The sequence below is a fragment of the Epinephelus fuscoguttatus genome, linkage group LG15, assembly GCF_011397635.1.
Source record: "Epinephelus fuscoguttatus linkage group LG15, E.fuscoguttatus.final_Chr_v1".
NCBI lineage: Eukaryota > Metazoa > Chordata > Actinopteri > Perciformes > Serranidae > Epinephelus > Epinephelus fuscoguttatus.
Window position 1 is genome coordinate 22022949 of NC_064766.1, and position 14884 is coordinate 22037832.

Below are 14884 nucleotides of genomic sequence, written 5' to 3' on the forward strand. Positions count from 1 at the left end.
TGATCATTCATTTCACTACCATAAGCCGTCTCCAATGTCATTTCTGTTAATTTGGCAGTACATCCAACTGGCCTTACAACCTCACCTGATGAGATGCTGTTTGGTGACATTTTGTGCAGAAATTCTTTCTCTGTGCAAACCAATTGTTGCACCTGCTCCTCAGGTCGCTGGTCTTAGACCATCTCTCAGGTGAAGATGTGGGATGTGGAGGTTCATAGCTGGTGTAGCTACATGTGGTTGTGAGGCTAATTGGATGTTCTGCCAAAATAACATAAATGACTTCATATTGGGTTCATTTCACTACCATAAGTAATGCCCACCGGAGCTGTTGCCCTTGAACTAAATGTTCATTTCACTACCGTGATGCTGGGTTCACATGATATAATATCAGCCCAGTTATATCCAGATGCAACGTCACATGGTGTCGGCTCTGATCATGAATGACAAAGAATGTTGTACGTGATAATCCGTAATTTCATTTTGTGTAGTGTCATAGTAAACAATCAATGCCACGTTCAGGACGCCTCACGATGTCCCGATAGAAAGTCTAGCATGTTTGGTTTTCTTTTTGGTGTTGACGACTTCTTCCACAACAGCCTCCACTTTGACCAATAGAACCACAGAGAGATCTGCTGCCGTAGACAACTGTAGGACAACAACACCCTGATTTTATTGATATTTCTTCTAGGCATGCTACCATGACACAGTAAAAAAGGAAAAATGTCGTTTCCAGTAATTTGGCAGTACATCCAACTGACCCCAGTGAGGACTCAGCATGCAGTTGAAGTTCCCTAAGAGGGTTTGTGTGGATATTCTTCAGTTGTGCAAACCAGTTATTGCATCAGCTGTTCAGGTGGCTGGTCTCAGACCATCTCTCTGTTGCTTTTGAACTGAATGTTCATTTCACTACCATAAGCTGTCTCTAATGTTGTTTCTGTTAATTTGGCAGTACATCCAACCTGCCTTATAACCACAGACCACATGTAACCACACCAGCTCAGGACTTCCACATCCAGTGTCTTCACTTGAGACATCATCTGAGACCAGCTACCCGAGCAGCTGATGCAATAATTTGTTTGCACAACTGAAGAATTTCTGCACAAAATGTCAGAAACTGTCTCAGGGTTAGTGTTAGGTTAGGGTTAGGTAAGCTCATCTGCATGCTTGTCATCCTCACCGAGGTCTTGACCTGACAGAGGTTAATCATCTGAACTGACTTGTGCGGTTGTGAGGCTGGTTGGATGTACTGCCAAAATCAGGGAGACAACATTGGAGATGACTTATTGTAGTAAAATGAACATTCAGTTCCAGGCAACAGCTCTGGTGGACACTCTGCAGTCAGCATGCCAACAGCACACTGCCTCACAACTTGTGACATCAGTGTCAGTGTTTTGTCTGATCAACAGCACATTTTAGAGTGGCCTTATATTATGATCATCCCAAGACACACCTGTGTTGTAATGACGCTGTTTAATCAGCATCTTGATTTGCCACACCTTTCAGGTGGATGGACTACCTTGGAAAAGGAGAAGTGCTCATTAGCACAGATTTTAACAAATTTGTGACAAAAATATGACATAAAAATATCTGTTGAGTGCATAAAAACAGTCTTAGATCCTTAACTAAAACCTGTATAGAATGTGAGTAAAAACAAAAGTGTTGAGTTTAAGTTTTTGTTCAGTATATATGATTTGAAAACATTAAAAAACATGATGGATATGAGAAAACACTGTTTATCAAGTTTAAACATTACTGTAAAGGTTTACTTATTTGACTGTCCGGAGGGGCGGTGCATGTCACATTGACAGTACACAGTGAATGGGACTCGTCTCATCCGGGTTGCCCCGTGATAGAAAACGAACGCCGCTGTTACACACTAACACTAGCTGGGCCAACGCTCCCCAGAATGAACAACGTGTTTCAGGAAGAAGTTGGCGCCTGAAGCCCCGTATGCGGTTAGCTAGCACGCTAACCGAAAGTATGAAAGATACTCCACTGTAATGATTTTTCTTCCCATCGCTATTAAAGAATTCCAATATGAACGACACGGGTACGTATTAGCTTGTGGAGCTCGGTAAAACTGTGTGTATATCGCCTGTCCGGCTAGTCGAATAGCTAAAGCTAAGGATTAGCCGGGGCTCAGCAGGCCTCGACTAATCCCTGGAACAAGAATTGTTTTTCCCAATAATGAGCCGGTTTTACCAAGCAACATCGGCGGCCTGGTGGCTAGTCTAGTAGCGGTAGCTAATGCTTTGCTCTTGCACAAACAGTAACGATGATAAAACGGCTAAAGAGGTTTTTAATGTATGAAATGACCCCCAGCGGCTCGCTCTTTTTAACTGATAGTTTGATTTGATAAAAAGTGACAAACGGTAACGTACTTGCTAACAGTTAGCTGGTTAAAAATGTTAACTCTTCATGTCTTGGCTACTCAGCACTAAACGTTACCCTCTTTGTCATTTTGCTCAGTGTGGGGTGAAGTGGACTGTCCTAATGTTTAGAGCTGCACACATACAATGAGTGGTTGGAGGTAGATGTATGCACACATCCCTGGTGCTTCAGATAACGTGCCCTGCAGTGTTGTATTTCACACTAGCTGGTGCACCATATGAATGGATGCTACAGGAACAGCCCATGGCTGTACTGATTGTAAAGTGAGATGCTGCACTGATTAGGAAATGCATTTCCAGTCTGTAATTAGCACAGGAGTCTATTCAATTCCTCCTAAAAATAAGTGCATAGATACTTATAAGCAGTGTTGAGAGGGTTACTTTTAAAACGTATTCCACTGCAGGTTACTGAATACATGCCTTGAAATGTAATTTATAACGTATTCACTCAGATTACTCAAACTAAGTCATGTATTCTAGATTGCTTTGAGAATACTTCATATTAAGGGTGGGCAATATGGCCCTAATATAGTATCACAATATGTGACTTGGGGATATATATATATCAACAGGTGACTTCCTTCTTTTACTAAAATCCTAAATGATTGAGTTGTTTTCCACCAGGACCTTTATGCTCTGCCATTTCTCCTCTAATCATCACACTATAACCTGTGACAGGCTGTTATGATACAATATTATGCACATTCACATATATTACATCACTAAAGGTTTATGACAAAATCACTTGACGACACCGACTAAAAGAGTCTGAGAAGTCCGGGGCTGTTCACAAGACATTCAGGACGCGACAGTTTATTCCACACTACTGAAGCTGCTCCTCTTTTTGGAACCACCACGGAGTCAGTAATAATTTCGCTTTCAGCTGCGTTAGTTGTTGCAGTGCACAACAGTATGACATCAATATTTCAACAAGTCGAAATATTGCGAGTATCACAATATGAATTTTCCAGATCATATTAAAATTATACTGGTATAATGGCAAACAGTATGCACAGCTCTACTTCAAAATCATCTTGCTGCGCTAATTTGTCTGGGTCTTAAATTTTCATGCCAAAAACATGCCAGTGTCCTGGCTGTGCATCTCTTCTGCCAGATCTGTTCATGGGAAAGACGCTGTGTCCTAACAGCAAGCAAGCGTTGCTTTCCATCCACACTGAATATGATAAATATCTACTTCTGTTACTTCACGTCGACTTCACAGCTGATAGGTTACCTATCAGCTGTCTGCTCGACCAAAGACATAACCACTTTAAAGATGGATGAGTAGTTTCTATCTTTCTATGTTTGCACTTTTTAAACATAAAGTACAGCCAACAGCAAGTGGGTTGTTACGAGCTGTGGTCATTTACCAGAAACTTCCAGCTCCCTGGAGAACTCGCTCCAGACAGCTGCCATCTTACACAGGTTTTTGCAGCTAAATGAGGAGATATCATAAAGATAATTACTCATTTCAGCTTCACAAATCAGACGCTTTTTCGTCCATTGTGGAGCTTTCAAAGCAAGCAAAAGTAATAAATTGAAACAAGGCAGTTAGGACACAGGTTTACACCAAATAAAACAAAAATAAAGTAATCTGTACAGTACAAGACAGTAACTCTATTCAGAATAATACAAATTTAAACTAATTGAATGGAATCATATTTTATATTCTGAATTTGTCCTCGCAACCCCTTTGTTTGACCCACTCTTAATGTCTCTTTGAAGAATTCAGCGTCCCTCTGTCCTCACTGGCACTCCTGGTCCCACCACTTCGGCTGATGTCAGCAGTGATGTGGGAAGTGGTTCGCCAGCGGAACATAAAGCACTATGGGAAACTGGAGGAGTTTGTGTCCATGGTAACAGATGCAGTTCCTGAACTGATGAGTAAAAGAGAAGGGAGGCTGCTCTCACTGGGCCTGAGAGCAAGGGTACGTGTTTTAAAATGTGTAGATCCGTTATGTGTATAATGAGAGCTATTCAAATAACAGACCTGAGAAAATGGTATCATGGAAAAGAGCTTAACTTCTCTGGGAAGGTACATGGGGCTCATTTCACTTATTTGTGACATTTTATAGACATTGATTTATCGATAATGAAGAGAATCATCAGTTGCAGTCTAATGTCAACAGTAAAATCAGGGATTCAATTTCTTCTAGACAACTCTGGAGCTGCTGCGTTCCGAACACCCGGAAGATCTCAAGGCTGTTGAAAGCCACCTCAGCAGAATCCGATCTTCTTGCATTGAGGAGGTGAGTATTTTTATTTTATTTTTTTGTACAACTGAAGTGAATCATCAATGAATCCATTAATTGATCAGTAGAAAATGAATCTGCAAGAATGCTGACATTTGATTAATCGTTTGACTATATTTTAATGCAAAATTGCCAATACACTGACTGGCTCCAACCTCTCAAATGACTTTTATGTTTTATAAGACAGTAAATTGCAGATTGCAGATTGTTTTGATTGTTTGTCGGACAAAACGCTCAAAAGACGTGGCTCCAGGCTCTGGGAAAATGTGTGCATTTTTCACTGTTTTCTGCTTGCTCTGCTGCCGTTCAGTGGCCAACAAGCGGAGCTAACTGCTAACAGCCACCGCTGCAACTAACAAACTCCTCCATCCACAGTCAGACACACACGGCTGATTATTTACTGCTGAATTGCAGCTCACAACTCGCAACATCGGCTGATGCTGCTATGCTGTCAGTGTTTTTGTTGGCTAGCAAAACATCTTGGCACAGACTATTTACTGGGGTTTGCCAGCTTGTCGCTCATGCGGCATTTGTAGGTAATTGTAAGCACGATCGCTGTCTGCTTTTAACGTCCGAAAGTCCACCACAAACTTTTTTTTTCCACGTCTTAACGAAAATGAAACATAGATTTCATCTTAGTTTTCATTGTCAAGTTCTATATTTAGCTCGCTGCCGTCTCATTTTCGTCGTATAGTTTTATAGTTTTCATCAACAAAATGAACACAGATTTGATTGCATTTCACAAGTAGTGATTGACATGATTGACAACTGCATTAGAGATTCCTTGGCTCTGATTGGTTGTTTCTAATGTGCCGCGGTCTGATTCTAGTGAATGGAATAAGAGGCAGTTTGAAGAGGAGGAGTGACATGTAGTTCTTTTTGAAAGTAGTGACAGTTTCAGCAAACATCACACAGTTATTCTACAAACTTTAATCAATAATGAAAATAATTTGTGCCCTAATATGTTGTTCTATATTTTCTTCCCATTTCATTTACCTGTAATCATCTGACTGTGATGCTTTGTTTTCTAACCCAGACCAGTGATGCTGTAATTGAGGCACCAGAGGCGAACTTTATGAAGCTGGTTCAAGGCCTCATTGAAGACACTGATGGCAGAGAACACTTCCTCAAGGTAAATATTCATTTGATTAATAAGGTGCTCTAAATAAACTCAAATGTTATAAATCAATTAAATGTAGGAATTGCCCGTCTGATCATAAACGATATTGCCATGTGCTGTATTTTTTCCACGTGACAGAATGTGTTTCCAGTGGAGTACGGCCCTGACTTTGACACGGCACTGGAGACTTTGGTTTGTGAATTCTTCAGCAGACTGGAGGAGCTGCTGCCAATACCGGACTTCAAACAGGTGCAAGGAGGATTTCTGAAAGATTAGAAAATAAAGTTAATAAATAAGGAGACATTTCAACTTTAAAGTCAAACTGTCTTTTCTTTTTATAGACCGCATCCTGGATCAGTGCTGCCCCCTCTGTGCTGGAGGAGTATATGCAGTGTGTCTCAAATGGAGAGGACCTTAAATTTCTTCTCCAGAGCAAACAGTGCCACGGGAAACTGGCTAAAAGTAGTGTTGGTATGTGCACAATTTACATTTGCTAAAATATAGTCAAATATCGTATTATGTTAGCCACACACTAGAGGATAACTGTGCAGATTTTGGGTCCGATGAGCCCCTCCCAGCAATGACGGGTGGTGACAGATTCATGGCTGGTCTGAACAGATTACAGGGGCTCTGAGAATCCTTAAAAAGTCTTAAAATGTCGTAAATTCAATTTTATAAATGCTAGAATTTGAAAGTCAATAAATAGTCTTAAATTTGAATTTGCGAGGTCTTACTTGCCACAAACATTTATCTCTTTTTTTTTCATCCATCTTTTATTTATTTATTTGTCAAAAACAGTCCAGCTCCTCTGCTTGTATGTCCACATTTCTTTAAATCTACCACTGAGCCTAATAATTTTTTTACTTTATATTTGCGCTTACCTGATGGCAAAGTGTAGATTAAGCTAACTTACTCTGATAATCACAGTGAACGTGGTGCAGTGGTTACTTGCTCACAGCAAGAGGGTTTCAGGTTCGTATCCACTGGCTGGCTGAGGCCCTTCTGCACGGAGTTTGCATGTTCTTCCCATGTCAGCACGGGTTTTCTTCGGCTTCCTCCCACAGTCCAAAGACATGCAGGTTAATTGGTGACTCTAAATTGTCCGTAGGTGTAAATGTGAGCATGAATGGTTGTCTGTCTCTATGTGTCAGTCCTGTGATAGATAGAAAGAGGTGAATTTTGGGTGTTTTTTTTTGTTTTTGTTTTTGTTTTTTTTCACACTAGTCTGAAAGTAGACATGTTACAGAAGCAAAAGAAAGAATCCTCTAGTGTGCACCAGGCATTAAATGGAAAAGAGGGCGATTGTGGTATTAACATTTTTTCTTCTCTTATTTTCCCACAGCTCCGTTTCAGTCAGATGATCTTCTCATTCCCTCTCTGTCTCTTCCCCCATCGCTGGAAGTGGCCATCGCTTCCCACCCGAGTGCTTGTGACGATGAAAATAATGACGTTCCTCAGATCGTCATGTTCGATGAAGAACTGTCGACAAACCCTTCCACTTCAGCAGATTTTCCCGAGTCACCGAAAAGGACTGATAATATACCGTCATCTCCTCGCAGGAGACAGCAGTCAGGGCTGCATAAATGCCCCGAGTGTGACAAATGCTTCAAGCATCACTCTGTCCTCATCGAGCACCAGAGAGTCCACAGCGGGCTGCAGCCTTACAACTGCTCCGAATGTGGGCGGGCTTTCAGAACAGCCACTCTGCTGGCCGGTCACAGGCTGCGCAAATGCAAAAATGCTGCATATTTGTGCATTAAATGTGGGAACAGTTTTCCAACCTCACTGGACAAATTCAGACACCACTGCCCAAAACGGGGCCGCAACTACGACTGTGGGCACTGCGGGAAGAGTTTTCAGAAGTCAAGCAGCTTAAAGGAACACGTGCTGACTCATGTCCAAAGCCGCCTTTTCAAGTGCAGTCATTGTGGGGTGGGTTTTTCAGGAATCGGTGACTTGAAGTATCATCAGCAGGTAGATCATGACAAGCCTTATCAGTGTAAGCAGTGTGGAAAGAGCTTTATCTCCTCCAAGTGTCTGACCAAACATCAACAGCGACATGAAGAGGTCGGCGAAATGGAGACCGCCAAATTAATGAGTGGAGGTAAACATAGGAAGAGTGGCTCCACTCATCGGATTTCCTCGGCATCCAGGAAAACATCTGTCAAAGCCGTCTACCCTCGAGGACGAGTCACACATAATTGTCCACTGTGTGGAAGGAGCTTTAAATATCGGTTTGAATTTCTGGAGCACCAAAGGTTCCACACTGCAGTGAAGCCTTACAAATGCTCTCAGTGTGGAAAAGCCTTCCGCACTGAAGCTCACCTCTCCAGGCACAGGAAGAGAAAGTGTAAAAACGCCTCCCACATTTGCACCAAGTGTGGGTGTCAGTTCAGGTCTCTGCACGAGCGGGTCAGACATCAGTGTGTCCAGCTGCTGACAAAATATGAGTGTTCTCATTGTGGAAAGACCTTCAAGATGGCCCACCTGCTGAGGAACCATCAGATGAGTGAGCACCAGCTCCCCTACAGCCCCAACCACCGCTTCAGGTGCAGATACTGTGACGAGACTTTCCCCGGCATCAGTGAGCTGAAGTATCATCAGAGAGTGGACCATGAGAAACCCTACCAGTGTCAGGAGTGTGGCAAGTGTTTCCTGTCTGAAAAATGCCTGGCCAACCACGAGCTGCGCCATAATGATGACAGACCAGAGAGCTGTCTTGTCTGTGGCCGTGGCTTCAGAAACCGCTACGACCTGAAGCAGCACATGCGCACTCATACCGGAGAGCGGCCTTACCAGTGCACTCACTGTTCACAGTGTTTCTCCACAGCAGGAGGACTGAGGAGTCACACCAGGGTCCACACCGGCGAGAAGCCGCATGTTTGCCCAGACTGTGGTAAAGCGTTCTCCCAGATGGGTGCAATGCGCACCCACAGGCTCACCCACACTGGAGAAAGGCCTTTCAAGTGCACAGTGTGTGGCAAAGGATTCACAATGGCGCACAAGGTGACAGTTCACATGCGTGTGCATACAGGAGAGCGGCCGTACGTGTGTTCTCAGTGTGGGAAGGCCTTCTCAGATGGAAGTGTGCTGAAGCAGCACATGCTGAACCACTCAGGTGTGAGACCATACCACTGCCAGCTCTGTCCCAAGACCTACACCTGTCTGAACCACCTGAGGAGGCACCTGAAGAGCCACTCTAACATGAACTGAAGGCAAACTGCTGCAGAACATTTTACACACACACTGACACGCTGCATTCAGCAGTTAGGACACTACAGCTGCAGTGGACCAACTAAAACAAGCAATACATGAAGGACTGTAGAATGATGCTGTACAGTTGTTAAAATTAAAATGAACAGTTTCCTCTTTAAATGTAGTTACACTAGCCAGTTCTCACAGACTATTTAAACATTTAAAGGAATAGTTTCCAACATTTTGGGGAATGCACTTATTCGCTTTGTTGCTGATAATAAGTTGAGAAAGTCGTTGTCTCACATCACCTGTGTCTCAGGAAAGAAGTTGCTCTTGAACGCACTGCAAAGACTCCAGTCGGTGGCCAGCTAGTACGTACGTTCTGCGCCTTAATGAGAGGAAATGACTCTCCACAGCAGCAGGTGGCGGTAGTCTGTAATCATCATTCAAAAAGGGAAACCAGAACACTAATAGGACAGATTTAAGACACTAGTTAGCCAGTTAGCACATTAACAACACAACTTATGTTCAAAGGACAAAATATATTCACCGTGCGCTAGCGGCCAATACCACAAACAATTATGAACTAACTTCTGCTGAAGAGCTCAATAGCTACAAAAATATTCGTACCTGATATAAAACTTTGTTTTAGATCTCAAGCCCATTTGTTTGCTTTCCTTACTTCAGTTTCTCTGCACTGAGCTGAGCTGCCAATCAGAGTAATTTCATTTGCAGATACCAATTCAACATGCTAATTTGGCCAAAAAACAACCAACGAGGGCTGACTAAGGCCAACAGTGCGGAACACACCTCAAAACTACTATTAAGAGAGCCATTATTGGCTAAAAAGAAAGAAAAATTGTCAGGAGCCACAGAGCATATTTGTATAAAGGTAACAGCCTAGTCTAAATTAGCCCATCAGCATTACGAATAGGTCTAAATGAGCATTGATTAATATGATTTACTAGAAGGTGGCTGCTCTGCAGTGGGCTATTTATCAGTATTTAGTGCTTTAATTTTGCAGCATTGGTGAAAGCAAATGAATCCGTCCACACACTATTAATTTCCTTCAAGACATTTCCTTTTTTGGATTTGGAATCCATAGCTAGCCTTGTTAGGGAGACTCCAGGCAGCCACCGCTACTAAGGTTCATCAAAAGAGTAAAAGGTGCCAGGTTGTAGGCGTATGACGCATTTTTTAATTCGATGTATAGGCTACACATTTTTACAGTTGTAGAATGCAGTAATCACCCCAGGCCTACAACAATGACAAGTGAAAACCTGAATGTTAAAAATAACCGTTATTCATTTCCATATAATTTTATGTCAGAGCCACAGGGAGCCAGTGGAGAGGGTCCAAAGTGCCACAGGTTGCCTACCACTGAACTAATGTGACAGATGCTCACCGATGGCCAACTCTCGGCTTGGTGTGTCAGGGCCTTTAGCATGAAGACGGGAAGCCAGGGGAGACAGATAGCCTGGCTCCATCCAAAGGTATTCAAACTCTGCCTGTCAAACAAGTAGTCCTGTTACATATAAAACAACAAGATATAACATGCCAGTTAGTGAGCTTTGTTGGCTGTAGCTTCATATTGAACGGACAGATATGAGAGTGACATGATTCAGTTCATTGTTCTATTTGTTGCGAAAATTTGCAATACGAGACTAAATTTTAAGACACATTTGCTCCTTACATTGGAGGTACCTCCCCAGCTGTCGCCACTCTCTGCCTCCTTTCTGGCATTTGGAACAGTGGCTACACGAAGGGGCTGAGCTGTCCTCCATCTCTGTCTCCAAACTGTCGCGCTCTCTGCATTTGTGTGTGGTCTTCATCCTGAGACAACCAGGCAGAGAAAACGACTCGTATTCAAGGTGGACGACTTCACCGAATTTGTTTAATTGCATTTCTTTTCCTGGCAGACTCCTCGTCACCTTCATCCACCTGAATATTAATATCTCAGCTGTTGAAAGTGGCTATCTGAGTTTTGAAATGATACTCTGCGCCCTGTCCTTCTCTCTTGTTACAGGTTAACATCACATTTTCTGCACTGCCTTTTGGTCACACAACTGTCTAAAGTTTTTTGACAATCTGAAAAATCACGTATAATCCAACCTGTTCCAAAAAGTTTATTGAAGGACGAAAGTTTCAGTGTGTCAACAAGCTTCACACATCAGGTCGTGCATATTTTTAACATCCAGTAGTTTAAGACGAAAAATACAGACTTGGTGTGCAAAGGCCTCAACTCAACAGGAAAATAAATAGGTGTATTTTACAAAATGTCGAAGCATTCCTTTAACATCAGCACAAGCTCGTTCTCATTCCCCATCAGGTTATTCCTTGAGCTTATTTTTTGTTTCCCCTCCCCCCCGTACATCAATTTCCTCTGCATGGATATGTTTGGATGTTATTCTGGACATTGTTTGAGTGAGATGCTGTAATTTTGGTGAAAATATATTTTTTGGAAAGGCCTCGATAGTGATAGAAATTAACTGAAAAAAGGCTCTGTAAATACGCTGGAAGACAAATATTGTGAGAGTGCAAAGTTATAATGATGACACTGTTTATTTCAACATGACATAACGTTATTCCTGAAGGCCTTTTATATCCCCACAGCTATGGTTTGCAACGTTTGTGAATTTCAAATTAAATTACCTTGGTTATACTTTGTGTATGTTGATGTAATTTATTTAACAGAGGGAAACATCTGGGAGCGTCCTCAGGAAAGGTGTGCTGGAAGTTATAACAATTCTAAAAAAGTTTCATTTATATTCAGTTGAATGCAGTATAAGGAGAAGATACTTAATGCTGAAACTGATGAAATTTAATATTTTTGTAAATTACACTCACTGAGTTTGACACCTGCAACTCATTTCTAAAAAGTTGGGTCATGTTACGTCACCAAAGTGTTTGGGAACTGAGGACACTAATTGTTAAGGATGGGTATCATTAAGATTTTAACGATACTACTACTCTTACTGATACTGCTTATTGATCCAGTACTTTAATGGTACTCATCAATTCTTTTGGGGGTTTTTAAGAGAAAAAAATTAAACAAATTAAGAACAGAATTAACGTGGCTTCATTTTTTTTATGTATGTCAGTACAGTATATAAAATAATATTCTGCAACAGCATTGTTTAAAAATGAATTTCAATTTTTAATTTTATTTATAAAGCCCCATAGCGGCAGTAGCTCAGTCCATAGGGACTTGGGTTGGGAACCGGAGGGTCGCCTGTTCGAGTCCCCGTCCAGACCAAAATATGGAGCGTGGACTGGTGGCTGGAGAGGTGCCAGTTCACCTCCTGGGCACTGCCGAGGTGCCCTTGAGCAAGGCACCGAACCCCCCAACCGCTCAGGGCGCCTCACCAAGGGCTGCCCCCTCACTCTGACATCTCTCCACTTTGTGCATGTATAGGTCCTGTTTGTGCATGTGTGTGTCTTTCAGACCTGTGTGTAACTGACAAGCAAGAGTGAAAACATTGAATTTCCCCTCAGGGGGATTAATAAAATAAATAAACTATCACAAATCACAGTTTGCCTCAGTGGGCTTTATACGATGTCCCTCTGTCCCCAGACCCTCACAGTGAATAAGGAAAAACTCCGCCCAAAAAAACCTTTAACAGGGAATTAAATTGTAGAAACCTGAATGAATTGCTATTATACACAATAAGATTACTGAAGTGGATGTGGTAACAGGAGATGAACTATAAGCTAAGCGGTTGAAAACGGTGCATGTTTATGTAACCTAAATAAACAAGAAGTATATCTTCTGAATGTCTCCAGTACTGATAGCTAGAACCATAAACGTCTGAGCTTATCAATACTACGGTCTGTAACAATTTGGCCCCAGTGATTGTTCAATATCAGGTTTCAGTACCCATCTCGACTAATTGTTGAAGTTCTGAAAGTGAAATTCTTTCCCATTAGTGCCTGATATGACTTAACTTGCCCGACAGTCCAGGGTCTCTGTTGTTGTGTTTTGTGCGTCATTATGCACCACACATGTTCAATGATAGACAGGTCTGAACTGTAGACAGGTCAGTTTAGTACCTGCACTGTTTTACTACAAAGCCACGCTGTTGAACATGTGCAGAATGTGTCTCATTGTCTTCCTGGAATAAACAGGGACTGAATTAGACTTCGTCCGGATGGCAGCATATGTTGCTCCAAAACCTGTGTGTACCTTTCAGCATTCATGGTGCCTTCACAGATGTGAAGTTACCCATGATGCCATGGGCACTAACACACCCCCATACCATCACAGATGCTGGCATTGAACTTTGAGCTGGCAACAATCTGGATGGTCCTTTTCCTGTGTAGCTCAGAGGACACAACGTCCATGATGGACTCGTCAGACCACAGCACACTTCTCCACTTTGTGTCAGTCTGTATCAGATGAGCTCAGGCCCAGAGAAGTCGGTGGTGTTTCGGGGTGTTGTCGATGTATGGATTTCACTTTGCATGGTAGAGTCTTGCATTTGTAGATGCAGAGATGGGCTGTGTTTACTGACGATGGTTTTCTAAAGTGTTCCTGAGCCCATGTAGTCATATCCTTTATACAATTATGTCGTCTTTTAACCCTTTGAAACCTGGAGCAACGTGACTTTTCTTGTCAAAGTTTTTTTTGCTTGTAATAAGAAAAAAAAACTTGCTCCACTGACAGATTTTTCTACTTATTTCAAGTGAAAATTTACTTGAAACAAGTGAAAATTGCCTAAAAACAAGTAACTTTTTAGGTGATGAGTCTTATTTTAAGTGTAATGAGATTTTTTTTGACTAGAAATGAGACATTTTGACTAGAAATAAGACAAATATTCTTGGTAAGATTTTGAGTTTTTGCAGTGTACTGCTTTCAGACACCTTTCACAAGTATTTAATGCAGAGCTGTCTGACAGGTTGAAGGTCATGGGCATTCAGTACTGGGTCTCAGCCTTGCCTGCAGAAATTTCTCCGGATTCTCTGAATCTTTTGAAGATATTATGGATTATAGATGGTGAAATCTCTAAGTTTCTGAAAATTGTGCGATGAGAAACATTGTCCTTAACTGTTGGACTGTTTGCCCACAGAGTTTTCACAAAGTAACTGTCCTTACTTGTGAACAACTGAGCCTTTCGAGGATGCCCCTTTCATATCCAGTCATGATACCATCCCCTGTTAACAGTTCACCTGTTAACTGTGAAATGTTCCAGGTGTTTTTTGAATGTTCCACAACTTCTCCAGTTTTTTCTTGCCCCAATCATTCAGAATGAGTGTATATTTTATATAAACAAGGAAGTTTTCAGTCTTTGGACTGTATTCAACTAAATATAGGTCCAAAAAGATTTTCAAATCACTGCATTGTTATTCATGTTTTAAACAGTGTCCCATCTTTCTTGGAGTTGTACATTTGCTGTTAAAATATAAGGAGCTTTCACTAGAGGGCAGTAGGTGACTAGTAACCACGTCCCCCCCCTTGCTCTTCTTGTGTTGTCGGGCAGTGGTGATTGTAGCTTTTGAAACTAATAACACAATTAATCAAGTATTCTGCTTTTTGGAGCAGACGATTCAGAAGATGTCTGTGGAGAGTAGGGGATGATAATGGGTAATGCAGAGGAAGTTTGGCCCATTTCCTGTCATTAACTTTGATGTGGTTCAGAGTCCTGATTGGCCTGTAGTTTCCTGATGTTTTGAGTGGCGCCTAGCATTGAGTGTCTGAGGTGGTTTAAACCATGACAAAGACATGTTGTTGTGTTTGCATGGTGCCACTTAAGCTAACAGCAAGGTTTGATCTGGCCCACCACTGCTCCCAGCACTTTGTATGTTAACTTGAACCTCAAGCAGATGAAGTCTTACGTCATATGTCTAACAGGCACATTGTGATTAATCTCTTCCATCTGTGCTGCGCAGACTTTCATGTTTTCACTGGAAGAGAGACGTTTCTTTTTTTC

At 41.9% G+C, this 14884-nt stretch overlaps 1 protein-coding gene across 1 annotated transcript; it reads left to right on the top strand.

Annotated features, from left to right (window-relative positions):
* The first annotated feature begins 1870 nt into the window (after window positions 1-1870).
* On the top strand, window positions 1871-12441 carry LOC125902251 (zinc finger protein 665-like). Its single transcript, XM_049598457.1, has 7 exons — window positions 1871-2050; window positions 4116-4318; window positions 4547-4639; window positions 5679-5774; window positions 5901-6011; window positions 6104-6233; window positions 7105-12441. Exons 1-7 carry the CDS (start codon window positions 2038-2040, stop codon window positions 8973-8975), a joined length of 2517 nt encoding a protein of 838 aa, XP_049454414.1. The 5' UTR covers window positions 1871-2037; the 3' UTR covers window positions 8976-12441.
* Window positions 12442-14884: the final 2443 nt, after the last annotated feature.